This window comes from Carassius carassius, chromosome 36 (genome assembly GCF_963082965.1).
Source record: "Carassius carassius chromosome 36, fCarCar2.1, whole genome shotgun sequence".
NCBI lineage: Eukaryota > Metazoa > Chordata > Actinopteri > Cypriniformes > Cyprinidae > Carassius > Carassius carassius.
The window spans coordinates 14,901,314-14,927,126 of NC_081790.1; the positions used below are offsets into that span (position 1 = coordinate 14,901,314).

General features: G+C 36.3%; 1 protein-coding gene across 2 annotated transcripts in view; it reads right to left on the reverse strand.

Annotated features, from left to right (window-relative positions):
- The window catches only part of LOC132117244 (connector enhancer of kinase suppressor of ras 2-like), a 41,998-nt gene that overhangs the window by 7,085 nt on the left and 9,100 nt on the right, over window positions 1-25,813 (reverse strand). Inside the window, exons 2-20 of one of the 2 annotated variants that reach the window (XM_059526408.1) lie at window positions 23,079-23,242; window positions 19,151-19,353; window positions 16,553-16,640; window positions 14,920-14,961; window positions 14,181-14,300; window positions 13,321-13,380; window positions 13,112-13,180; window positions 12,045-12,191; window positions 10,018-10,151; window positions 5,173-5,363; window positions 4,861-4,950; window positions 4,056-4,261; window positions 3,886-3,937; window positions 2,917-3,092; window positions 2,718-2,791; window positions 2,539-2,610; window positions 2,252-2,319; window positions 1,815-1,918; window positions 678-1,200 (exon numbers count right to left, since the gene is read on the reverse strand). In XM_059526408.1, the coding sequence (XP_059382391.1) occupies window positions 678-1,200; window positions 1,815-1,918; window positions 2,252-2,319; window positions 2,539-2,610; window positions 2,718-2,791; window positions 2,917-3,092; window positions 3,886-3,937; window positions 4,056-4,261; window positions 4,861-4,950; window positions 5,173-5,363; window positions 10,018-10,151; window positions 12,045-12,191; window positions 13,112-13,180; window positions 13,321-13,380; window positions 14,181-14,300; window positions 14,920-14,961; window positions 16,553-16,640; window positions 19,151-19,353; window positions 23,079-23,242 (2,583 nt within the window). Of the gene's footprint in view, window positions 1-677; window positions 1,201-1,814; window positions 1,919-2,251; window positions 2,320-2,538; window positions 2,611-2,717; window positions 2,792-2,916; window positions 3,093-3,885; window positions 3,938-4,055; window positions 4,262-4,860; window positions 4,951-5,172; window positions 5,364-10,017; window positions 10,152-12,044; window positions 12,192-13,111; window positions 13,181-13,320; window positions 13,381-14,180; window positions 14,301-14,919; window positions 14,962-16,552; window positions 16,659-19,150; window positions 19,354-23,078; window positions 23,243-25,813 lie in introns of both variants that reach the window. The other variant, XM_059526407.1, reaches the window with a different exon arrangement.

Consider the following 25,813-nt stretch of genomic DNA (forward strand, 5'->3'; position numbering starts at 1 on the left):
ACAGCCAAAAACCTTTTTCTGTGGAAGACAAAAGTTTTCCCCCCATTTAGCTAAATTATAATGTCATTATAATGTCTGTATGTTATTTAAAGAATATAAACTTTTTGATTCACTTCAAATGTTGACTACTACTATACATATATATATATATATATATATATATATATATATATATATATATATATATAATTCAACAATACTATTATTATTATTAAATAAACAATATGCATATTTAGTAGTAGTTAGAATAATGATAGTGATAATAATATTCTTCATTAAATTTTTATATAATAACTAGAACTAAAACCAGCTCTGAATATTGATAAAAAATAATTCGAAGTATTGGATAACATTTTAAGAATTGTTATATTATTTACAATAGTTAAAATTATAATCTGAAAATATTTATAGTGTTAAAATATTTTGAATATTGCATATTTACATAATAAAAATAATAATTATTATTATTATTATAAAATATCTTCAAAATGCTTTTTTTTTACCACTATCAAAAAAAAATTTGAAACTGAAGGGATATCTTGACAAGCAGGCAAACCTTTAAACAAATTACTCACATACCTTTGCCTACACATGCTAACTCACCCACTAACTTGCCTCTGCATATGTAGGCACAGTTAGAAACACACACACTTCTCACGAGTTCTCCGTTTCCTGACCTGCGTCTCTGGCATGGTCCCGGCCCAGGTGGTAGCGCTGTGCATCTGCGTGTTCAGCTGCACTGCTGGCAGCCAGGATGGCATGAAGACCACTGTCACGGGGCAAGGTGAAACTGCGGTGCTTGCTTCCTACTCCACCACCTTCTAATCCCTCTCCTCTTCCTAAAGATGGGATGGGCTTTTGGCTGGACTGGGTGGGTGTAATGGGTGGGACATAGTGTTCTGGTGGCAGCCCGTGCTGACTGGGGAGCGTCGACTGGCGGCGGAGCTCCACGGGAATGGCTCGACTGGGATCGATGAACACAGAGTCATCCAATGGAAGAGTCTGCAGGAAATGGAGGCCGGAGCTGGTGAGGGGCGTCTCGATGAGGTCCTGCCACGAACGCCGCTGGCTGGAAGACTTTCTGCCAGGGGAGGTTGCACTGCTCACACTGCCCCCCTGTGTTTCGGAGAGTGGGGAGCGGGACTGGATGGTCTCCGTGGAGGGTGGCCGCATGTGTTGGGACTCCTGGAATGGACTTGCCTGTAATTAACATCATGCAAGGTCCTTTTAGTTGGTATATTTACAACTTGGAGGTTGGTGCAACAAGAAGCATAAATCCAGAACGAAGGACATCTATAAAAAGAGGGGTATTTATATCCCTGTTTTCAATTTTCTCTGCTGTCTTCTTTTACAGACTCACTGTTGTCACCCTTAGTTATGCTCTGCCTGGATGGAACGATCTGAGACAGCAAAACATTACGCACACACACAACTCTTTCTCTTAGTATTATGGGACTGATTTAAGTCTCCTTCATTAAGGATGGAACCAGAGGACCTCTTTAAAAAAAGTGCCTTTTGACTATGAATTTACAGCAGCCACAATCATCCCCTGGGTGATTAATGTGTCTCCACACCTTCTCTCCACCCCTTCACACATCATTCTTCATCCTGCTCTCCCTCCCTCTCTGCCCTTCTCTTGTCTTTCTGCATTGTTTCACCTCATTTGTTTCCTTCAGCTTCATGCACTACTGTTCAAAAGTTTGGGGTCAGTCATTTTACACGAGTAACACTTAATGTAATTACATGTCAGCAAGAATTCACATAGTGTGAACACAGGAACCCAAACAAATAAAAGAAAGTAAGTTGAGACTTACCGAGGTGGAGTGAGGGTAAGTGTCATATGGAGGTGGAGGGCTATCCTGTTTGGGTGTTGAGGACATGTGATCAGCGTCCTCATGGTCACTCTCGCTCCAGTAGTCTGAGAAAACGACAGCAAATATCCATTAAACAAAACGAGGAGTCCAAGAATAATGCCATTTGAAGGCTGTGGAAAGCAGCAGCTTTCTTTATTTAAAAGATGCTTGCGTTTGTATCATTTTAGGATTTATTCATCAAATGATAGGGAAGTATAAATTATACTGACAGAATAACAAAAATGACTTCCTCTATACTCAAACACCACATACATGCATCCAACATGTTGTACTTCAAATGCATATATTTAGTGGAGTTGCAGACCACACCACACAAAGTTAGTGTGGGAGAATAATTGATCCGACAGGCTTAGCGGAGCATGAAGGCATCTTCTCACCATGATCCTGTCGAATCCTCTTCTGCTCTGAGTGAGCTGTTGCTGCCATGTTTAGTCGACTGAGCCACCTGCGAGCAAACATAAAAAAAAACTAAAGTTACCTGGGCCGAGCTGAAAGAGTCTTTCGAGAGGTCGCTAAAATTAGTACGCTTTGATCAGCTCATGGAAAGTTAAATGAGATTGAGGAGCCTGACTAGAGCATTCATGAGGAATTGACAATGTTTCAGATTACATTATAAGTCTCTTATGTTTCTAGAGGCATTAAGGAATTTTTCTTTACATCTTACCTATTCATATCATCCATGTTGTCCGCAGCAAAATAGAAGCTTTTGATTTTAGGATGGCAAGCCTTAAAAGCACTGAAAACAGGCAAGAGATACAAAGTCATTATTGTATGCAAAGCTGTATAATTTTTTTTTTTTTTTTAATGAAAGCTGTTTAATTTCTAGTTTATTCTACTACTCACAACTTTTTGCGGCATTCATTGGCCTGATCGATGTTAAACTCAGGCAAGCTGACGAAGCCCTCTGCTTTCTCGTCCTGAGAAAGGACAGAGATGAAAAACTGAGATATACTGATGAAGCAGGGAGTTTATGTAGGCAGCCTAATGGGCCATTTTGTGCTAAGGCATTTCATCATGCAGATGAATGACCTCGTGACCTCACCTCTTCATTGGTGTACCAATATAGGCAGGCATCTTTCAGCACAACCCAGTACTTCTTCCATTTCTGAGAGAAGTAACTCTTTGCATCCTTCTTCTTCCAGAGCCAGCCCTCACAATCACCCTGACCCAAGTCCCTGCAGGAAATTCGCCGCTTACTAATGGAGGGCAGGGATCCAGCTGAGAAGGACAAAGAAAGAGAGAGAGAGAGAGAGAGAGAGAGAGAGAGAGAGAGAGAAGAGACATCAGCGTGGGCAATATAAATAAAAAGACTGGCAGGAATATTATCAAAACAGTGGCTTTTTGATGTACTGCCATCAAAAAATGTCATCAGAGAAATGTCTTGACAACAATTATTGAGTGAGAATGTGTGATTGGATTTGTGTAGGAAACAAAACAAAAAAAATCTTTCTCAATCAGTATTTTGAGGAAAGCAAAAAAAAAGAAAAAGAAAAATTCTTAAAATTATCTTAAGTTGAATAATTTTACTTTAAATTGCTTCAAAATTAAATTTTTACATAACATACTATTATATTACATTTATAAAATTTTAATAAAAAACCTTTTTATTACATATGAATATATAGCATATATATGAATTACAGTGATCATAAGTGATAGTAAAGAAATGTTAAAAGTTACAAAAGATGGCCTCTTTGCCCATTTTCGATTATCCGTGAGTGACGCGCTGCCAAGATGGTGATTGCCGCTCCGGCTACTTTTGGCTTCAAAAACGCTGAGCTGAGGAACTGGCTGGTTTAAGAAGAGGTGAGAGGTGAGAGGGTGGCCGGGAGGGAACACAGGAGGACTTGAGCTGGGCGGAACCAGCGGAGACACAGGAGATTCAGGGGCACAGGGTAAGACCTCTCCAAACCAGTCTATTAAATCCTTGAAAAGGTCCATACGTTCCTCATGGTATTTCCCAGAAACTATGTCTGCAAATACTAGCAGAATTTATCATTTGACATCTTACCTCTTAACTTCACTTTCTTTGACCGGGAAAGCATGGATGATCGATCAAATGTCTGAAAGACAGTATATAAATACTGCATCCCTTAATCATAAATGACTTATACATTAATACAGTATTTACACAGTTACAGATTAATACAGTAATTTATACATTGTCTTCAGTACACTCACGAGATAGACAGATGAGGTTTCAGATAGGGGTGTGGCCAGCGAGTCCTGCTGCAGCATGTCCATCTGAAGGGTGGGGACTAGGGCGTAGTGGGCGGGGCTACCACCTTTCTCACTCTTCCTTCTACTAAGCCGACTGCTGCGACGTCCAGTGTGGTACTCCTCTGTTCCTGCCTTGTCCTCACTTACATATCGCAGCAGGGAGTTTTCTGTTAATAAACATGTGGGATTACTACAGTATGCTGATTTTAAAATGGGACAAAGCACATTTTCAATGTACTGTCTGTTTTTAAAATTTAATAAAGCAGTTTTGAGTCTTCCTTTTAAATAATGTAATGGTTAGAGCTGAAATCGAATTATTCAGGGATCTCATGATCAAAGAATATGGCTGTAATATGCTGTGTTGCACATGTACAAATTTGATATAAATTTTGCCATCGTTACTAAAGAAAGCATTCTCTCTGCTCCCACTCCTTCAGCAACAGAGCCTGGTCTCAACCAATGAGAAGTCAGCATCTTGGCAAGACCTCTGTGTTGGAGTTACCATGGCAATGCAAAACCAAAAAATCCTAAAATCTCAAACAAAGAGCCAGGGAGATACTGGCAGACTGATCCCAGCACAAATTAGGTAAATATAAGGGAGATGGGGACAATCTGAACACAATGTCCAAAGATTTAAAAATGTGCCAACGGGGAGGTCAGGGCTAAAGTGATGAAATAATTGGTTCTGTGTAACCTGAGGTAAAGATATCAAAACATCATCCTCCTCAATGCTCATCTACCCACATATAAACACACACATACACACCTCTTCTGATCTCTTTCTTCAGCTTGGCGGGATCTTCATAGTCTCCAACCCAGTTATATTCTACAGGCATAGAAATAGGCCTCAGCCGCCCTAGCACATAAGCACAGAGAAATCGAAAAACATAATAATCCATTATAATAATCCAAAAATAATCCATTAGAGGAGTAGAAGATTAAGTTTAGCTCGATTGTTATGTTTACAATGATTTATGGCCAATTTAATGTAATCTACTTCTGTGTACACAGTATATACAGTGTTGCAGATAAAAACAGCCTGGAAAGACTGAATATCATCATGTATGAAAGCATGTACCATATGTAGGAGTGCTGTCCCTGCGTACAGGTGGAGGGCCCTGATTCTGATCATACTCGTAACAGTACAGGACCGCATCCTCATCCAGCAGCGGGAAACGCCTCCGGCACTCCTGATCCAGGAAGGAGTTGGGCGAATCAGAACCCTTAGTGGCCTGCTGCCAGTTGCTGGTCAGATTTCCTATGTCATCTCTGCGTAATGGTAAGAGAAATCTATTAAAGATGCATCTTAATAAATTAAAATACTTCATAAGATCAATAAAAAAACATTTTTACTAGTGCTGTCAATCGATTAAAAACTTTAACTAGATTAATCACACATTTTTTCTGTGATTAATCGCAATTAATCGCAATAAAAAAAGAAATGTTTTTGTACGTTTTTAATATATTTTTTAATGTAATAATTTCACAGTTAATCAAATTAATGTAGAAACAACATAAAGACAGTATATTTTAAATAATTGTTTAAATGGCATCTTTTTATGAATGAAGGCCAGTATTACTGATATTAATACAGCTACTGATTTTTTTTTTTTTTTACATTTATTATTAGGCTTCAAAAATATAACAGTTTTTAATTTAAGTAAACTTAAAACAATGCTAACATAAACCCATAATAAATGTCATGTTGACTCCTGCCCTTCCTGTCTTAACAGTTAGGAAATATACAGAAATTTCATAAAGTTATCAAAGTTATATGCAGTCTGCACTGCATAAACTATAAATTAAATAGTTAATCCTTATTAAAGCTACAAAAGTTATTTAGTCAAGAGCAGCAAGTCATTTTCTCTGTTCCCTTTGTTCTTTAACTTTACTGACAGGAAGCTTTATTGGCTGCTGTCCCTTTAAGAGCAGACAGACACGCGGATCTCACCGTTTATATACTGTCTATGGATCTCGCCTCATTCTCTCACAACTCTTTTTGTTAATTTTAGACTTTATATAAATCATTTAAGATTGCTCTTATGAGGATAATCGACAAAACTGGCACTTTGGGATGTTTATTGTTAGTTCAAGCGCTTAAGAGAACTGAATTCTGGCGCCCTGTCTATGCATTGTGTGTGTGTGTGTGTGTGTGTGTGTGTGTGTATGTGTCACATAAGGGCATTCACAGACAGCGCATTCTCTTTTGTCTTGCCGCGCTTGAAATGTTTAAAAGCATTTAAATGAATAAGAGCGTGATCATATAATGTAAAGCTAGCCAACGGATGGCAGAAAATACGGATGCTGCGTTAAATATTTTGACACGTTAAACCAGACAAAAATTAATTGCATGCGTTAACGCGTTAACGTTGACAGCACTAATTTTTACTGAATTGTTGGCCTTTTGGAAAGCATGTTCATTTACTGTACATGTGCTCAATACTTGGTAGGGGCTCCTTTTGCTTTAATTACTGCCTCAATACAGTGTGATATGGAGGTGATCGGTTTGTGGCACTGCTGAGGTGGTATGGAAGCCCAGGTTTCTTTGACAGTGGCCTTCAGCTCATCTGTATATTTTAGTCTATTGTTTCTCATTTTCCTCTTGACAATAGCCCATAGATTTTCTATGGGGTTCAGGTCTGGTGAGTTTGCTGACCAGTCAAGCACATCAACACCATGGTCATTTAACCAACTTTTGGTGCTTTTGACAGTGTGGCAAATGAAATCAGCATCTTCAAAAAGCTGGTCAGCTGAAGAAAGCATGAAGTGCTCCAAGATTTCTTGGTAAACGGGTGCAGTGACTTTGGTTTTCAAAAAACATAATGGACCAACACCAGCAGATGACATTGCACGCCAAATCATCAGACTGTGGAAACTTAACTCTGGACTTCAAGCAACTTGGGCTATGAGCTTCTCCACCATTCCTCCAGACTCTAGGACCTTGTTTTCCAAATGAAATATAAAACTTACTATCATCTGAAAAGAGGACTTTGGACCACCGGGCAACAGTCCAGTTCTTCTTCTCCTTCGCTCAGGTAAGATGCCTCTGACGTTGTCTGTAGTTCAGCAAATTCCTTGACATGTCTGTGTGTGGTGGGTCTTGATGCCTTGACCCCAGCCTCAGTCCATTCCTTGTGTAGTTCACTCAAATTCTTGAATTGATTTTGCTTGACAATCCTCATAAGGCTGCGGTTCTCTCGGTTAGTTGTGCATCTTTTTTTTCTCCACACTTTTTCCTTCCACTCAACTTTGTGTTAACACGCTTGGATACAGCACTCTGTGAACAGCCAGCTTCTTTTGCAATGAATGTTTGTGGCTTACCCTCCTTGTGAAGGGTGTCAATGATTGTCTTCTGGACAACTGTCAGATCAGCAGTTTTCCCCATGATTGTGTAGACTAGTGAACCAAACCGAGAGACCATTTTGAAGGCTCAGGAAACATTTGCAGGTGTTTTGAGCTTGCAGGTGTGTTGATTAGCTGATTGGCCAGTCACCATATTCTAATTTGTTGAGGTTTTTGTTAAATGTGAGCCAAAATCATCCCAATTAAAATAACCAAAGACTTAAACTACTTCAGTCTGTGTGCAATGAATTTATTTAATACACAAGTTTCATAATTTGAGTTCAATTACTGAAATAAATGAATTTTTCCATGACATTCTAATTTATTGAGATGCACCTCTATAATCTTCTATACCACAATTGAATGTGAATTAGAGTTTGACCATTCTTAAAGAAAAATTATTTCTGGTGCAAACATCACCACCAACAGTTTTTAATAATTGGTTCAACCAAAAAGATCCACCTCCAAATGGTGTCATGATATTTTGCTCTGTATGGCTTCAATTGAAAAAGTCTAGGGTCAGTAAGACATCTTTTATATTTATATATATATATATATATATATATATATATATATAGGCTGAAATAAATTAATTAATAGTGACAGTAAAGGCATTTAAAATGTTACAAGAAATCTACTCTAAATAAATGCTTTTAATTTGAACTTTTATTTATCAAAGAATCCTGGAAACTAATACATAATGGTTTCCACAAAAATTTTAAGGAGAACAACTTTTTTTAACATTGTTAATAATAAGGAACGTTTCTTGAGTATCAAATCTGCATTTTAGATTGATTTCTGAAGAATAATGTGACACTGAAGAATGGATAAATTGCTGCTGAAAATCCAGCTATGGATAACAGGAATGAATTACAATTAAAAATATATTCAAATTAGTGCTGTCACACGATTAGTTGTGATTAAGTTTGTGTACTGTGTATATGTATTGTGTAACTCATACAGTACATATTTTTTCAATAAATATATGGGTCAAAGACGAAAAAGTGTTTAAGCATAAAAAAAGTGTACTGTCACCGTCCCACAGGTGGGACGTTTGCCATTATATTTTTAAAACAATAATATCTTAGTAAAAACCTTAAGTAATATTGACAAACTATATATCATTTGAAAGCTTACAATCTCTAGTTTTCATATGTGGTATTTGTTTTTTAAAATAAATTACACAGGAGCAATAATTTATCAAATTGCAACAAGAATATTTCATTCTCATATAGTTGTATGAACAGTTTGTCATTTCGATCTATATAACCACTGTAGATACTATATACTTTTTATTTTGTTTTATTCCTATGTTCAAAAACAATTTATACACAATCAAATTTTGTGTGTTGTGGTGTTGTGAGATAAACAATTTATACACAATCAAATTTTGTGTGTTGTGGTGTTGTGAGATCAAGTAGTAAAGAAGTGTCACCAATGAAGCATGGGAATCCCCAATGGAGGAAAAAATGACACCTAGTGACCTTTGTTGTTACAGCAGCTAAAAGTCTCACAGAAGCTACAAGGTTTGTGATATCAATTCCAAATTTGGAACAAAACTTGTACATATTTTGGGCTTCAAATTCCTAGCATTTTTAGGGTAAAACCTCTTTTGGATTATATATTTTTTCATAAAATAAATATGTTTTTATTATAAACCTTTTTTATTATAATAAACTTAAATTGCTATAACTTTTGATTTATTATTTTTTTTCAACTGCAGACACTTGTACCATAAACCTCCAAGTGTTCTCTTAAAAACAAGACCAGAATCAAGCTTCTATTAAAAAGCATTCCAGAATTACAACCATTTAAATTTAGACATCCCCTTTTTAAGTGTAAACTCAAAAAGGGGGGTGACAGTTAAGGGGTTAAACTGTTGTAGTTTTTCCCACCAAAAAATGCAAAAAGTTTTCTGTTTTATTTAATTGCAATTTTGTTTTTGTTTTTCTGAGCAAAAAATAAATATAATACATTTTCCCCTGATTTACAGAAGACACCCAGTAAAATGTCATTCAGTGTAACAATCTTGTCAGGCATATTTACAACAAAAATCAATTTATGACATATTAAAAGACTAATTACTTTCACCGCAAATACTAATGAGTTGTAATTTTACACTTTTAACCTTTGCCTCTATCCTAGGTTTTGCCCATTTGTCAGTAAGAATTTTGTACTAATTTAAAACACAATAAAATTTAGTATGTTCCATTATTCTTTTAGATATTTTAATATGTACACGTCAGGATAAGCATGTTGTTTGAATTTTTGCATAAATATTGTGTTACACTGAATGACAATGTAACATTATTTCAACCAAATTTTGACATTTTATTCTCCAAAAACTTATTTGAAACCTTAAAAGTAGACATTTTACTTACACTTAATGTGCTTTTTATGGACACAAAATCACTTTTGTACATTTCTTTTGATGCGGACATCTTAACGTCTTTGACCCATATACATATATATATATATATATAAAAAAAACTTCTGTACTGTCCTCAAAAAGTGCACTTTGAGGTGTTTCATGCATATTCATGCATATATATAGTGTGCAGTGCATGTGTGGATACTGTACCTGGGTGTGTAGGGCACGTCTGGGGGAGGGGGGATGTAGAGGTCCTGTAATGCGCAGCTGTCCCGTCTGGATGGGGTGCTGAGGGTGCTGGACGGTGTGGCCACACTGCTGCTGGGGCTGGGAGGGATGATGGGCTACAAAACAGTGGTACTGTTAGATTTCACATTTCCATTATCTTTTAGGAAAGTTGTTCAAATATGCTTTTGTGATTTGACCCAGGCCATTTTCAAAAGTGTACTTGTTGGTGAAGAGTGCTTACATTCTTCATCATTTCATAGCAAGTCAGTTTCTCCATTTCACAGTGATACGTGAAATACATATGGTACATTACAACTACTAAAGAAAATAAAAGTCAACAATAATAATATACAGAGCTGTGTAGATTACTTACAAATTGTAGTCCATTACTGATTCCAAATTACATGAAAAGAATTGTAGTTACATACTCTATAACATTACACATTTAAGGTAACATCATAAGACTACTTTTTGATTATTTTAAATTACTTTTGACCTAAATCGTTTACCACATTGATTTAAATAGGATAATCTTGTACCATATTGTAAAAAAAAAAAAAGAGTAAGAAAATATATTCCATTCATTGTAATTAACAACATGAAGTACATTAAATATTACATTATGTCAACATTAGATTACATCAAGGTTTGCCAAACTGGGGTTCGTAAAAACACTGCAGGAGCATGTGAGTTAAATGAAAAACTAACAAGTAATTAAATTATTAAAAAATTAAAATGAATTATTTTAAAATTACATCATTCAAAATGAAACACCTACTAAAAATTAAATATTTTATATGTCTACCTGCATGTCATATGACCGTTAACTAATGTCAGAGAACTGTGGACGTGTAAATGTAATGCGTAATTATTAAAATATTTATTTTAAAATCTCAGGGGTACTTTAAGTAAATATATTAGGGAAAATAGGTTCAGATGACAAAAAAATACCTTTGGGAAAGAAATAGTTTGAGACAAAGGCCTTCCAGTGCCATAGTATTAGATGGTCAAATAACCAACTGTGTGATAATTCAAATAAAAAGTAATTTATCAGTAGTTGATGCAATGTTGAAACACTTCTCAAACTTGAAATGATTTTTGTAAATCAAAATGCTATGTAGCCACCTGGCTAATGACTGGTCCTTGAGTGAACGTCCACAAAACTGGAAGACTTTTTAAAAGATAAAAAAGAGGAATTAAGGAGGATCAATAAATTATAAATATGTAATCGATAAAAAAGTAACTGTAGTCTGATTATGAGTGAAAAAACAATTTCAAATATTTACAAGTACTTCATTTTTTAAATCTAATTACATAATCCAGATTACATGTACTCAATTACTAACCAGCTCTGATAATATAATAATTTCCCTATAAATTAAGCATTCATCCCAATGGCAGAATAATCTGCCCATTGTGTGTCTGTGGAAGAAGACATGCAAAAAAAAAAAAAAAAAAAAAGAAACAAACAAAATAAAAAGGTGTTCAGTCATGCGGATTCTGTTTCCTCTTGCTTTCATGTATTCAAGACACAAAACACTCTGTAACGGCTTTGGTTCTGCATAAATAAAATGTCTTCTCACTGTCTTTTACTTTGCTGTTGTCATGACAATCAGCCTATATTGTTCGCTGTCAGCTGTGCAATCGGAACGGCAAAGAGGAAATAAATACGTGCAATTTATACACTGCACAGTCAAGCGTCTAAAATGACATTCCACATTTTCCTCTCAGGGCCACAGTAAAGCTTCCTGATGTGCCGAGGCTTCAGTGGAGCAGGAGAGGAGATTGAGGAAGGAGGGATAAGCACCAGATTAGAGGTAAAAAGATGAAAGAGAAAAAAAGGGAGGTTGGTGGGTGGGGGAAGAGTGGAGCGAAGATTTGCCATGCAATCTAGTTGGCCAAAGCCCTAAGGGAGGGGAAGAGTGCTCTAAAAGCTGCTAAAAAAAGAACAGGCACAGATTGGGGGACTACACTACGGCATATCATCAATTCACACACGCCATCAGTACCTGCAGGGCGAGGGGCTTCCACCTCATGTTCTTGAGTAAGGCTGGGGCTGATGTAAGAGTGCTCTGAGGTCGTTTCTTCAGCGTGAGGGTCACACCTGCAGGATTGCTACGTAAAGAGTTTACCAGGTTCTTCAGCTGCCAGCCCACCTACACAAGACAAACGCACCTGTTCACCTCATAACACAATCAGAAAAGAATTCAAAACATACCAGCATTATGTTGTCTTGTTAACGGGGTCATTCTTCATGTCCCCAACATTTACTGTATGTCTTAGTATATTGGTTAAATTATGAACAATATGGAAAACTATACACATTTCCATTCAAAAGTTGGGGTCAGTGAGATTCACTTATGTTCAACAAGGCTGTATTTATTTTGTGAAAAATACAGTAAAAATAGTAATATTGTGAAATATTAACAAATATTTGACTTATAAGTCTTACTGTTACTTTTGATCAATTTAATATGTTGTTGCTAAATAAAAATATGAATTTCTTCAACAAACAATCTTACCAACTCCAAACTTTTGAATGGTAGGATATTTCCAGCATGAAAAACTCAACTTATTAAAAATGTATTAAACATTTTTGTTTTTGTTTTTATTTTTTCCCCCCAGTGACCACATTTTCAGTCTTTTGTGAATATCACAAAAAATGTTACACTTTTTCATAAATTACTCGTTCCAAACCTGTAAGACCTTTGTTCATCTTTAGAACACAATTGAAAATATTTTTGATTAAATCCAAGGGCTTTCTGACCCTAAATAGACAGCAACGCAAGTGACATGTAACATTCAAGGCCCAGAAAGGTAGTGACGACATTGTTTGGAACGACATGAGGATGAGTAATTGATGACAGAATTTTCATTTTTGGACTAACTAACTAACAACTATTATCCTCCAGGTAGTAACATCATTTTTGGTGGGAAAATAACAGTATACTATCAGATGACTTCAATTTCACATATATTTCATATAATGTCAATTTCAGGTCAGTGACCAATAGGAATGATCCAGCCATGTTATCAGTTATAGGATAAAATTATTGTGTGCAGTAGATACACTCACTACTGTCTGATGATTGACCTGTATGACCTCATCGCCAGCATGGATTTTCTTACAGCGGTCAGCTAGTGACTGAGAGAGGGAGAGGGAGAAAGCTATTGGATTACACATGGCAAAACACAAAATTGTTTTTATGATTACATGTACTTTCATCAGCTGAACTGTCCATGTCATATTGAGATTTTAGTGAAAGATTGAAAATGAACGCTCACTCCCTCTGTAGTGCCCGTGATGACATGTAGGCCATCGTAGGTTGATTTGATGTACATGCCCTAGGGCAAGGAGAAAGACACTTTAGAGTCATTGCCTGAAAATATCGGACACATACTGGGGAAACACTGAAAGAAGCTTGCTGACATGACAAGCAAGCACAAATCCTCTCTGACACACGGTCTCATAAAGCAGAGATATAGGGGGAGAGAAAGAGAGGGTGGGTGTGAATGTTTATTTTTATCTTTATTCAGGCTTATGTTACTGCCCTGAAGCTCATACAATCACATCTACCAGAATACCATCATCAAATGCAGTTAGAAAATCATTAAATGCTGTTAAAAAAATCCATCCATCTCTCTCTGTCTATCCATCTACTGTATGCATCCAATCTATCTATCTATCTATCTATCTATCTATCTATCTATCTATCTATCTATCTATCTATCTATCTATCTATCTATCTATCTATCTATCTATCTGTCTGTCTGTCTGCTGTCTGTCTGCTGTCTGTCTGTCTGTCTAACAGTCTTTAAGAAGTTAAAAGAAGTTCAATTTTAAATAATTCATATTTATAATTAATTCTACTGAATTAATTGCCTTAAATTAGTCTTAATAATATATGTTTCACCATCTTGAAGTCATTTTGATATTTTGCAGACAAACCCTTTGTTAATATTCTTTCAATATTGCAAATTAATTTTTTTTTTTTTTTTTTGGATAAATAGATAAATATATAGAAAAAACTGTGCCCAGCATATAGGAGAACTCTTAACACTGTTTAAAAACATCCTAGTTGGAAATCTCATTCTTTTTGTACATAAGGAGGAGAGATGAGAAATCCAGGCATCCAGATACCCACCAGTCCCTCTGTGGACCTTATGTTATCCAACTGTACCACTTCCAGATGGGCAGCCTGGGACACCATGGGGTCCGAAGAGAGGGAAATGATGTGGTCACACACCCCTGACAGTGTCTTACACTGAAGACAGAGGGGAAAAAACAAATGTGAGAAAAGTTTCATTATTTTACATATCTTGACCAAGAGAGGCACAGAAAATGTTTCCAAGCTGAAGTTGCTGATGAGCTACAATATGCTGATGATTTTGTTGCATGTTCACCGTGCTGCTTCGTAAACACCATCTGCGCTGAGACCGAGTGTCGCCAGGATGTACCTTATTATAATGTAACCATGTGACCAGGATGGTCTCATAAGCATAATTCTCTATGATCTTGCTGTCTTCTTTGAATTGATCGATCTAATCACGATTCACTCTCAATCTGCTGCTGGTGACTAATCAGTGAATGTATTCCCAGTGTTGCAAACGAAAACTCTCTCTGTCACTCTCATATGAAATGTGGCCTGCACTGGTATTTATAGCAGAGAGCCAGCTGTATCACGACTGACACTGTAGCATGGGCTAGACTCCATGAATCAAATGTGAATTTATTTCTCTCACACTCACCTCACCTCACATACACACTCTCTCTCTCTTTTTCTCACTTTGACACAGATTTCTATTTTTGAACAGAGGAGCTAGATAAGGAGTTTTATGTAAATGTATCAAGAGGTTGTGTGAAAATATAAATGTCACTCTTACCACATGCAGTATCTTATTTTCTGTCTCATACACTGTGCCGTCCTAAAACACAAGAAGACAAAATGTCATTTTAACAATTCCATTCCGATACCATTACTTAGAGTCTGAAAGACTAGAAATATAATTGGAACTTCCTAATACATTTCATTCATAGCACAAAAAAAAAAAACTTGCAAAAAATATGCAACCATACATTAAACATACTTAAGAAATGTAAACACATATTGTCTTATTTTGTCTTAAAATATTACTTTCAATAATATTGTTTAAATATTTAATAATAGTGTGTGTGTATATATATATATATATATATATATATAAATTTAATGTTAATTTATGTAATATACTATTATTATTTATACTGCACATTATTTGTTAATTGTTAATATAATAGTCTAGATAGCACCCTGATGTAATTCTGCTTCTAAAGTTTAAGTCTTAAGATATTTTTACTGAAAAAAAACTACTTGTTTTTTTCTGTAGTGTTATATAATACTAAATTAGTATATAATGCTTTATAGTTAATGTGCATTCATATCATGTAATTTTGATTCATATACATTCAAATATTACATAATATTTGCCAATGGCATAATCAACAAAAGTTATAAAATACATCCCAGTTATGCGTATGAGCAAATGATATAATTTTTGCTCTAATTCGTAAACATAGTTTTGGGATATCTCAGATGGGAAGCCGAGCCTGGCTTGTAGGACACTTGGAGAAAAAGATTTGCTTGCTGGCACAGAGTTTTGCACCTATCTGAAATAGCCAAAGGCAGCATTCTCTGTCTTAAGCAGACAGCTGAGGAGGAGATGAGTCATCCTCCCACACTGAACCTGGTGCAATGCTTTTCCTCTTCCTCCTCTCATTTGCTCATTTCCTCCACTCTCCATCACTCTACTTAACGGTAGTCTTATTTCCAGCCTGTGGGTGAAGGAGCTTGAATGGCTGCACGCATGATTAATGTTAAACATATTGGGAATCTCCCTCAGCACACAACCTACACAGCAGGATGAATCAAAAGAGAGTAAATAAAGCTGAGCTAATACATTAGTGTTTAATTAAGAGAGGACAATTTTATGTAAAGTTTGAATGTGTGAAAGGCCCTTCAGAGTGTAGATGAAACAATATGAGACTTGCATGCTGTGGAATTTTCACACAAACACAGGCCCTCATTTATCTGTATTTCATATGTTCTGGGACACATTGCTTTTCTCCCACCTGGGACAGTCTGTCCTCGCCCTCAGTGCCCCATGCCAGAGCAGCACTATTTCAATCCAGGACAGAAAATTGAGAAGGAGAAAAAACACCCATGGCCTCCTTCTAAAGAATCTTCTGCCCTAGAAACTTTACCCTGCTTTTCAAGTATCCTCAAAAAAGAGATTTCAGCCCTATAGTGCTAAAATATGGCGTGACACTGGTGAGGGTGAAATTAAGTTTACAGTAAAAGAATACTATCAATTTTAATTTAACAGAAACATCAATGAAACCAAACCAAGATGGAAGAAAGGAAATAATACAGGTCTGATGCCACATGGGAGTAAATTAATGACAATATTTTAATTTTGGGGTGAACTATTCAAAACACATAAAAGTAGTATGTAATGATCTGAGTGTTTGAGTCCATACCTGCTGAACTATTGTGGTCAACTCCAGACACAGCTGAATCACATTATTCCTGGTCATGGAATAGTCTGCCACAGCAGCGAACGGAGACCTGATGAAGAAGTAACACCTGCCATTAACCATTAGATCACTTCTAATCACAACCACATTTTTATGTCTAACCTTCCTTAGTCTTGCTGCACTGCCAAATGTGTCTAATTCAGGAAATGCAGGACATTCAGGATGAGGAATGAGAGCTTAAAGGAGGTGACCCAAGAAGGATGTGGAGACGGAGGGAGATGAAGATTAACAAAAACAGGGAGAGACCGACAGAGCTGAAAGCGAGAGGAGAGAGAGGATTTCTCGCTCTAATGCACTAATTCACAGAGGCTCGGGTGGCAGGAGGAAGCTCTGCTCACGTGCTCCATCATACAGACTGCAAAGATCACTGTCTTTCTATTATCATGAAAGTCTTTCATTTAGACCATGCTTCTCCCTTAAAATATTCTAATATAAAAAATATATATTTTTGTTAATATTTCACATAACTGTTTTTAATGTATTTTTGAAATGACTTTAAATAAATGCAGCCTTGGTGTGCAAAAATAGATTTTTTTTAAGGTAGTAGTATATGTGTTCCAAAAATATTTGATGAGATATTTGGGGTAAGAAAATATATGTAAATATAAATACTGTAAATACATTCCAACAAAAATGCTTAGTATATTACAGAACATTTTTTAAAATAACAAACATGCATGATCAGCAATATACAAGTATGGATGTCTTCATAAATGGTGCAAAAAAAAAACAAGTCCTGCTTATAGTTTCAGTCAAAAACTTAATTTTCTTTAGATCAGTTCACAAGAAACCTGTACAGGTAATGTGAACACTCCAAATGAACCATATTAGACATCTACAACACATGCAGTGTGACTGACCCAAGACATTGACCAGCAGAAGAAGTGGTCAACTAGTCGACTAGATGGTGCAAACAGTAATACAGAAATCTTCTACACAGAAGAAAGCACAAGGGCATCGTTTATCTTAATGAGTGCACTGAGCGCACATATCTGACTCCAGGGTTCTTATCTTACACTTTATAATAAGACTGTACCAAACTAAAGTCGATCACCCAGGGCCGCACTCCTGCTGTCATTCTGTCTGGAGAGAATAAATGAGGGAGACCCAGAGGCCAGGAAAAATCTAGAGAGATACAGCATTGATGAGAGATGATGAAGGAATTGAGGCAAACCCACAAAACGCGACTTCGCGCACACACTTGAGAGATAAACAGAAGCGCTTAAGCAGGCACGCTGGCCGCTTTCAGGGCCAGCTCCTCTGAAACAGAAGAGACTTACGTAAGCGCTTTACTCATCTTTTGTTTGTCAGCTGATTGCTCATGGGTGTTACATAAGGAAATTGGTGTGATCGTCTCATCTGTGGCCTCTTGCATGACCTCACTGATGAGTTCGAAACAATGGAGCCTTTTAGATGAGATGAGGGGTCATGTGACCGTACGCAGGGTAGATAAAGGAGCGGGATCACTGAGGCTGCTTTGATTGAACTTCACATTTGCTTGTAAATAAATACAGCAGCCCTAAAAGACACCTACAAATCTGCAAACAAATTATGCCAAGTAACTTTGCTTTTCTGAACCATTTGGGCAATGATTTTTTTAGTACATATGTGACAGTAGATCCTCTCAAGATTACACAGGGGTCATAGCACAGGTGTAATTCATCTCATTATGGACATTTTAGTACCTATGTGTCCAAATTGTCTTAAATTTGATCAATATATGCATTGTTTTATCATCAAAGTATTTGTTCAAAAAATGTGATTGTTGTATATTTCTTTAAAAACCATTTTAAGATATTTTGGATGAAAACCTGGAGGCTTGAGACTGTCCCATAGACTGCATCCTTGTGGCGCAGATGACACAGAAGAGCATACGCAGCACAGTGATATGGAGTGACAGAGGAGACCGTTGACAAAGGAATTATTGAATAAAGTCATTATTTTTGTTTTCTTTGCTTACAAAAAGTGATTTTTGCAGATTGCACATCTGATGGCACATGGAGTATTCTGACGACGACTTTTCATACCTTTTATGGACCTTGACGCTGTTATTTACTTGGCAGTCTATGGGACAGTCTCGAGCCTCCAGGTTTTCATCCAAAATATCTTAAATTGTGTTCCGAAGACGAACAGAGCTTTTACAGGTTTGAAACGACATGGGGGGTAAGTGATTAATGACAAAATTAGGGTGGAATATCCCTTTAATTACTCACCCTCATGTATTTCCATATCTATGAAAATCTTCATTCATTTTGCGAACACAAATTAAGATATTTTTGAGCAAATCCGAGAGCTTTCTGATTTTGCATAGACAGCAACAAAAATAACTTAATTTGTGTTCCTAAGATGAACGAAGGTCTTATGGGTTTGGAGCAACATGAGGGCGAGTAATTAATGACCGAATTTTCATTTTTGGGTGATTAAACACTTTAACAATAGTACAGGTGTCCTAATACATTTAGGGCCACTATATATGCAGCTGCACTGTTTAATAATCTTTGTTTGTTGTGAGCTGTGTTTGTGGCTCTTTGCAAGACTAACCTATCCAACCAAGCCAGCAGGCTCTTGGCGGCAGCAATGAGGTCCACTACAGAGGTCAGAAAGTCATTAGGAAGTTTTCGTGTGGCTCTGCCGTCATAGTGACCACCCCTCCGCCGGCCCGTTATGAAGTTCTGCAGGTTCTTGGCTGATGCATTCAGCTTATGGGTCAAAGTCTTCAGGTTCTCTGTCTCTAGTCCATAGTTCTGTATAAGAAAGAGTAAGTTAGACCATCACAACCTCAAAGAAACAGCTAAAGACAAACATTTTATAATCATGGCTAAACTATGACATTAAAAAAGGCATTTCCTATAAATAAACTTTTTAGAATTGTCACTTAAGCTCCAGCTTTTGTAATACTGTAGCTTACTCTGGAAACTCTGCATTGTGGTACTGCATGTATTTTTGGCTCTTGTGTGACAAACTTCTTGTGATGTTCTACATTTGTAAGTAGCTTTGTGGATAAAAGCATCCACTGAATGATTAAATATACATGTAAATGTAAATGAAACGGAGGGAGAGAATAAAAGGGACTGGGTTAACAAGTTAGGGTAAAGGGAAGGTCAGAGGCACTCTGTGATAGAGCCCAAGTTCACTGGGAAAAAGTAGTTTGAGTAGTTTTAAATAATGGAGGAAAGAAAATGGAGAAGGAGAAAGGGGTCATTTAGTGGCACACAACTCATGCTATGTTAACACAATGTTGTAGTCCCAATGAAGCTTGCTAAATTCCTTGCTATAAAAACATATATGAATATATAAATATACTGCATATCCATACTGTTCAAAGGTTTGGGCCAGTATAAGATTTTTTTAAATGCTTTTGAAAGAAGTCCTTTATTTGACTAAAGTGGCTGTGTTTTTCCCCATTTTTAATCACATTTACATTTACACAATAGTACATTTTGAATGCATATAACTAGTCACAGCAACTTTCCGAACATATTTCATACATTATGCAAGATTTCAGATTATTTTTGGTATGCTGAAATAAATAGAAATAGCATGCAGATAAGCATAAGTAAGATCTACATTATGCATAGCTTGCTGTTGGTATTGGCCTGTTAAAAGGCAGTGTAAGAATAATGGTCAAACCCCTCTTCCCGAAACCCCCTTACAGTCATGCACTGTGACACCAAAGTACGGCTTTCCCAGAATGCCTTGCTGCACACAAAAGCCAGAGGGGGTTTGTCTTGCAATAGAACCAGCATGAGGGATAGATGAGTAATCATATTTAATGCAGCAGGGCTCCATGTTGGACAAACCCAGAGAAGCATTACATAAGAGGCTTTTAGGCACTAGCTGGGCTTAAGCACATGACATAACAAATGGTGGGAACAAAAAAAGAGGAACACAGGGGGCCAGTTTGCGAATGCATTGGCTAACATACACCATTCACCCTCCTTCTTCTACCCTCTTCCTTCATCCGCTCAGCACTACTGTGTTCCTTCTCTCACACTTTTCTTCACTCTCCCTCTGAGCCTTTCTCTCCTGTTTTAATTTGTTATCCTTCTCTCACCCGACTGCTGCCAGTTTTCTACCCACTCTGCCCACACAATCTTTCAGTTGCTCCGCCTCTCTTTCCCTCCTTCTGCATCGGCGTCCTTATTTCTCTTGTACCCCGTCAGAACAGCCTGGAAACTGTGTGCAGGATGACAGTGGGAAATGGAGGGATAATCCAAAGGATTTTCAAGGATTTAAAGTGTTTGTTTTGGCTATTATTAATTGCACAGGATGCAATTACCATAAACATACAGATAGCGAAAACAGGGGCAGGTGCTTTAGGAATAAAGATAAACATATAGTATTAGATCAATTTGGATATTTTAATACACAATTATAGAAAGAAACAAACTTTTTGATGGCATGAACCCTCAAATATGATGATCCTCTTGATGAATACATTAGGTCCCTTGCCTTCCTAATTGTATCTTGATGCATCTAACAGTATTCTGATGATAGGAATAAAAAGTAAATATTTTCCATATAATAATTAACACATAATACTTTAATTTCTTTACAGTATAAATGATCTTGATACATGAAAATATGCATAATGTAAATTTTAATTATGCTTACATGCTATTTTTATTCCTTTTGATACACACATTTCAGTGTGAAAATATATTAGAAATAAATAATATATATTACACAGAACAATTTTTGTAAAATATATTTACTTTTTTACCCATAATAGGTATAAATTATATGTATAAACCTGAAGAGCAACTTTAAACGATGACTGTGAATAGAAAAAAAAAATTAGAATATCTTTAGAAAGCAGAGTGAAAATGTAATACTGTCAAATTCTGTATATTTTAACTTTTTATTTATTTGTATAGCTTTTTAAAGAGGTCATAGAACTTTGTACTGTTCTCTGAGGTCCACTTAATGTTATTGAGATTTTTACATTAAAAAACATCATAATTTAGAAGTAATTGGCTATTTCTGTCCTATTTTTAATCCCCCTATTCAGAATGCTCTGTTTGAATAGGCATAGTTGATTGTAGACTTGGAAGTAAACACCCACTGCTATTATTGGCTAATAATTGTGTATGTTTAACAGCCTACATCCTTTCCAGATGAATGCAGTGCTGCTGTGATTTAGGTTAAAATAACACAAATTCTCCATACATATCAAACAATCTGTAATAATAGAGAAAGCAATAGTGAGCACATAATAAAAACAGTTACTTTACACTTCTGTGTTGCGACATTACAGTTGAATCCAATATAGCCGGCACAGCATTGTCATTTAGTTTCAATCTTTCTGAAAATCCTGGGTCGAATTTTGACACGGTAAAATGAAGTGAACAAAGGACCAAGTTCTTACTGACGGGGTCTGACACTTAATTAAAAATAAAGTTAATCAAATAAAGTTTATTGTTTGGTTTCTGCCTAGAACAGCTCTTGTTGTTTACCTACAACATGAATCGGTGGGCGGGGCTAAAAAGGCAGCGATTTAGAAGCAGGCGTTGATCTTCTTCTGTGGAGGTGGAGTTTAGCCACACTATTACATCATAGAGTAGAATATTCCACAAGCTGCCATTTTGGCAGACTGCCTTCCATTTTTAGAAGGCTGTTTTTATGTTTTTGATTTTGATTTCTCAGTTTATGACCCCTTTAACATTTTTTTTGTCAAATATGTATGTGTACATGTATTTACGTATGTATCTATCTATGTAGATGATGATCTTATAGCATGCGATGTGCACGGACACATTATAGGTGAGCTCAGATGGGAGAGTCTGTACCTCATGTTGGTCTCATATGGATTATTTTATTAGAGAATATTCGTTTTTTTGACATGACTTGCTTCATTTAATAATAGACACTTCAAGCTTTCTTTAGATATAGCCTACTGTATTTCTCTTGCCATTTTCATTCATTTTAGTGACTGGTATCAGGAAGATATTCGTAGAGACTGAGAATGCAGAAAGCACACCCAATTTGTTTTCTTTATTTTACAATTTTTTTTTATAAATAAATAAATTGTTGTTGATTTTGGGAGTGTAGGCTTTAAAAATAATACCTATGTATTTTTTTTCTGTCAATATTAAATTAATGACAGAACTATGTTTCTCCTTGTAGTGCATATTTTAGGTTAGATAACTTGAAAATTACAGTAAACTTGAAAGTAACTAAAAGTAAAGTAATTAGTAATCTGATTACTTTTTAAGTGCAGTAATCAGTAATGTAATCAAATTAGAAGTAATTAGTAATTTGTAGTGGATTACTTTTTTTTTAACCAACATACCCAACACTGGTAACTATGCATTTTATAATTGCTATATTATGCCATTTCCTTTATGTTATTATAAAAACAATATACCACCATTTCAACAAGACGCTATAAAACCCACTTATAATTTGAAACTATAATTAGTGTCCGTGAGAACACAATACACCTGTGTGTGTTTGTGTATGTGCTCACCAGTGCACAAAGCAGGTCCACAGCCTCCAGAATGAGTTCCTGGTGGCCGATACGAGAAACGCCCAGATCCTCAAGCTCCTGATGGGTGATTCTCAACAGCTGTTCACCACCCACCTTTTCCTGCTCAAAGTTCTTAATGTACTGCTGCAGACAGTCATCCAAACCTTGAATAGAGCAACACACGGCAAAATGAAGACATCATTCAAGCTGCTAGAGCATCTTGGGAACTATGTGTTAATTTACAGCACAGTTTAGTTAATCTGAGTTACAATATTACTAAAACAGAGGTTATAAGAAACTACAGACATATGTCTCCTAACATGGGAGTGTGGGAGCCAACTGAGTGTTTTCATGGTGGCCCTCAAAACAGTGTGTAGAGCACACATAAAAAAGCTCTCTAGGACAGTAGTGAGGGACTGGGAAAGTGTTGGCACACAGCTGTTTAAACAGGCCTCATTTTGTGGACAGGCACAGACCGAGGCACACAACTTTGAAACGCTTTGCTGTCATGAACAGACGTCAGTGGACTTCAAGCCTTATTGTTACTAATAAGGGAAGACCTGTTTGGCAAGAGCTAGCTGTTGTCTGGGAAACGCGTGCCTCCTCTGTGCACCCTAGCCTTCTATACTGATCCTTCGCAATTGTTTTCTTCTCCCACAGATTCACACAAAACAAAACATCATATATTTATAGAAGAGAGACGGAAATTGTTTCACACGTTCAGCTAAACCAAAAGAATTATGTTGTTTGAAAAAAATATATATATTTACAAGGAGGCAGGTAATTTTTCAGATACAGTGTGATCCAACCATTCTCAGGACTACAAACTGAAAAATGTGCAATTAAAATGGTCTCAAAAAAAGAAAAAAAGAAAATAATATATATAAACTATCATAAATAAAACCTTGTGACACAGTGGTGTTTGTTAGCAGAATCCATAAGTGTTTCAACAAAGTTAATGTCCAATTCATGAACATTTTTTAATGAGTCAGACAAAAGGATTCACAAAAATCCTCAAATATCTTTATGAGCTAGTGATTTGAATCAGATTCTCTCAGTCAGGGAGTCGTACTAGGTTCACTGACTCCCTCGCTAGACCTCAAGTGCAATTAAAGATATAACAATTATAAATTCAATTAATGAATAGTATTTCATTATTAGAACGTTTATATTTTATGTAAACATTCCTGGGGGTCCAGGCTGCAAATTTAAAGCAACAAAAAATTTAACAAACGCTCATCAGAAAAACTTTGCACACATCCATATGTTGTTTCTTCATTTATAATATTTATTGTCAGCAAGAGAAAATAATGCACATCATGTCTGATTCAGTTTAAAAAGATTTATGAAAAGGCCTTGAATTGTCTTGTAAATTAATGGCGTGAATCAGATTCACTCAGTGAGTCGAAAATCGGATTCACAATTGACTCACTGAACCACAAGTGTAATTAAAGATACAACATGTGTAATAAATCAATTAATGCTATTTTTTTTTTAAAATGAAATCTTTCACTAAAAAAATTTAGCAACTAAAATGTAACTTGGCTGCTAAATCTCATTAATATTATTTATTTTTTAATTGTTGTTGTTTTTATTTTGACTCTGCAGGTTTGACTGTCTTTTATCTCCTTTAATATGTATGTATGTGACTAGTTCTATAGAAAATGGTATGCAGGTCCTTTACCTCAGCATTTTCCATGTTCACTTCCTCCCAGCTCCCTCCTTCTGTCCTCAGCACAATTCATTTCCTCTCAACCTCCCTTAAATTTCCTCACAAACTGGCGTTTTCACCTCCATGACTTTCAGACTCTTTTATATTATCATCTGCATGCTCATTTCACAACAAAAGACAAGGCTGCAGAGCATGTAAAATATCCCTTTCATCAAATCCCCGATATTCATCTCTCTGTTGCATACATCTAATGGACCGTGAGGAGAAAGTTCAGATACCGGCACGATTCAAAACTGCTGAAAGCGAGCGTTTCAAAGCTTAGCATACAATCAGAGGGTATAACAAATCCGCTTCTTTACCAGGCTGATCTAAACTCGTTCCAAATGAAAGAAATTGTCACATTTGTCACTGCACGCTGCTATAGAGACGGTAAAGGTATGGCAAGAGTGTTTGAGTAGGACCTCATCACCAAGACAAAACTGCCAGTGAGATGAGAAGCTTATATATAGGACTTATGTTTGAACAGACCAATAAATAAATAAAGAAAGATCTAATACTTACATCAATAGACTATTCAGAGATTTCAGCTTTTGTGTGGCATTTGCATTGTAATGCTAATGAAATATTATAAGAATATTATTATTAAGACTCTCAGTAGCTCTACTGAGTAGATTTTCCGTGACAGATTCACAACAGAAACAAGTCAGGAAAAAACAAATTTTGTTAGAAGAATTTCCTTAATAATTAGAAATAGCAACATGAAACCAAGTGTCTTTTTTAGCAGTAATGTCTATAGTTAGTGCTGCTCTTCCTGTGACTGTCCAGCTCACACAGCGCCAGTGTACACAAACAGTAAACTCATTGATTAGGAGGACATTAATCTGCTCTTAATTGCAGCCGCTGTGGCTAAGATGTGTTAAATACTACAAAGAGGAGCGCTGCTAGTTCATATGGGACCATTAATCTCTGTCAAGCAAGGCGGGTGGTCGGCCAACAGTCAGAAGCGAGGAAGATGCAGTGAGAGGGTGAGAGAGTAAGTAGGTTAAGGAATAAGTGTGTGATG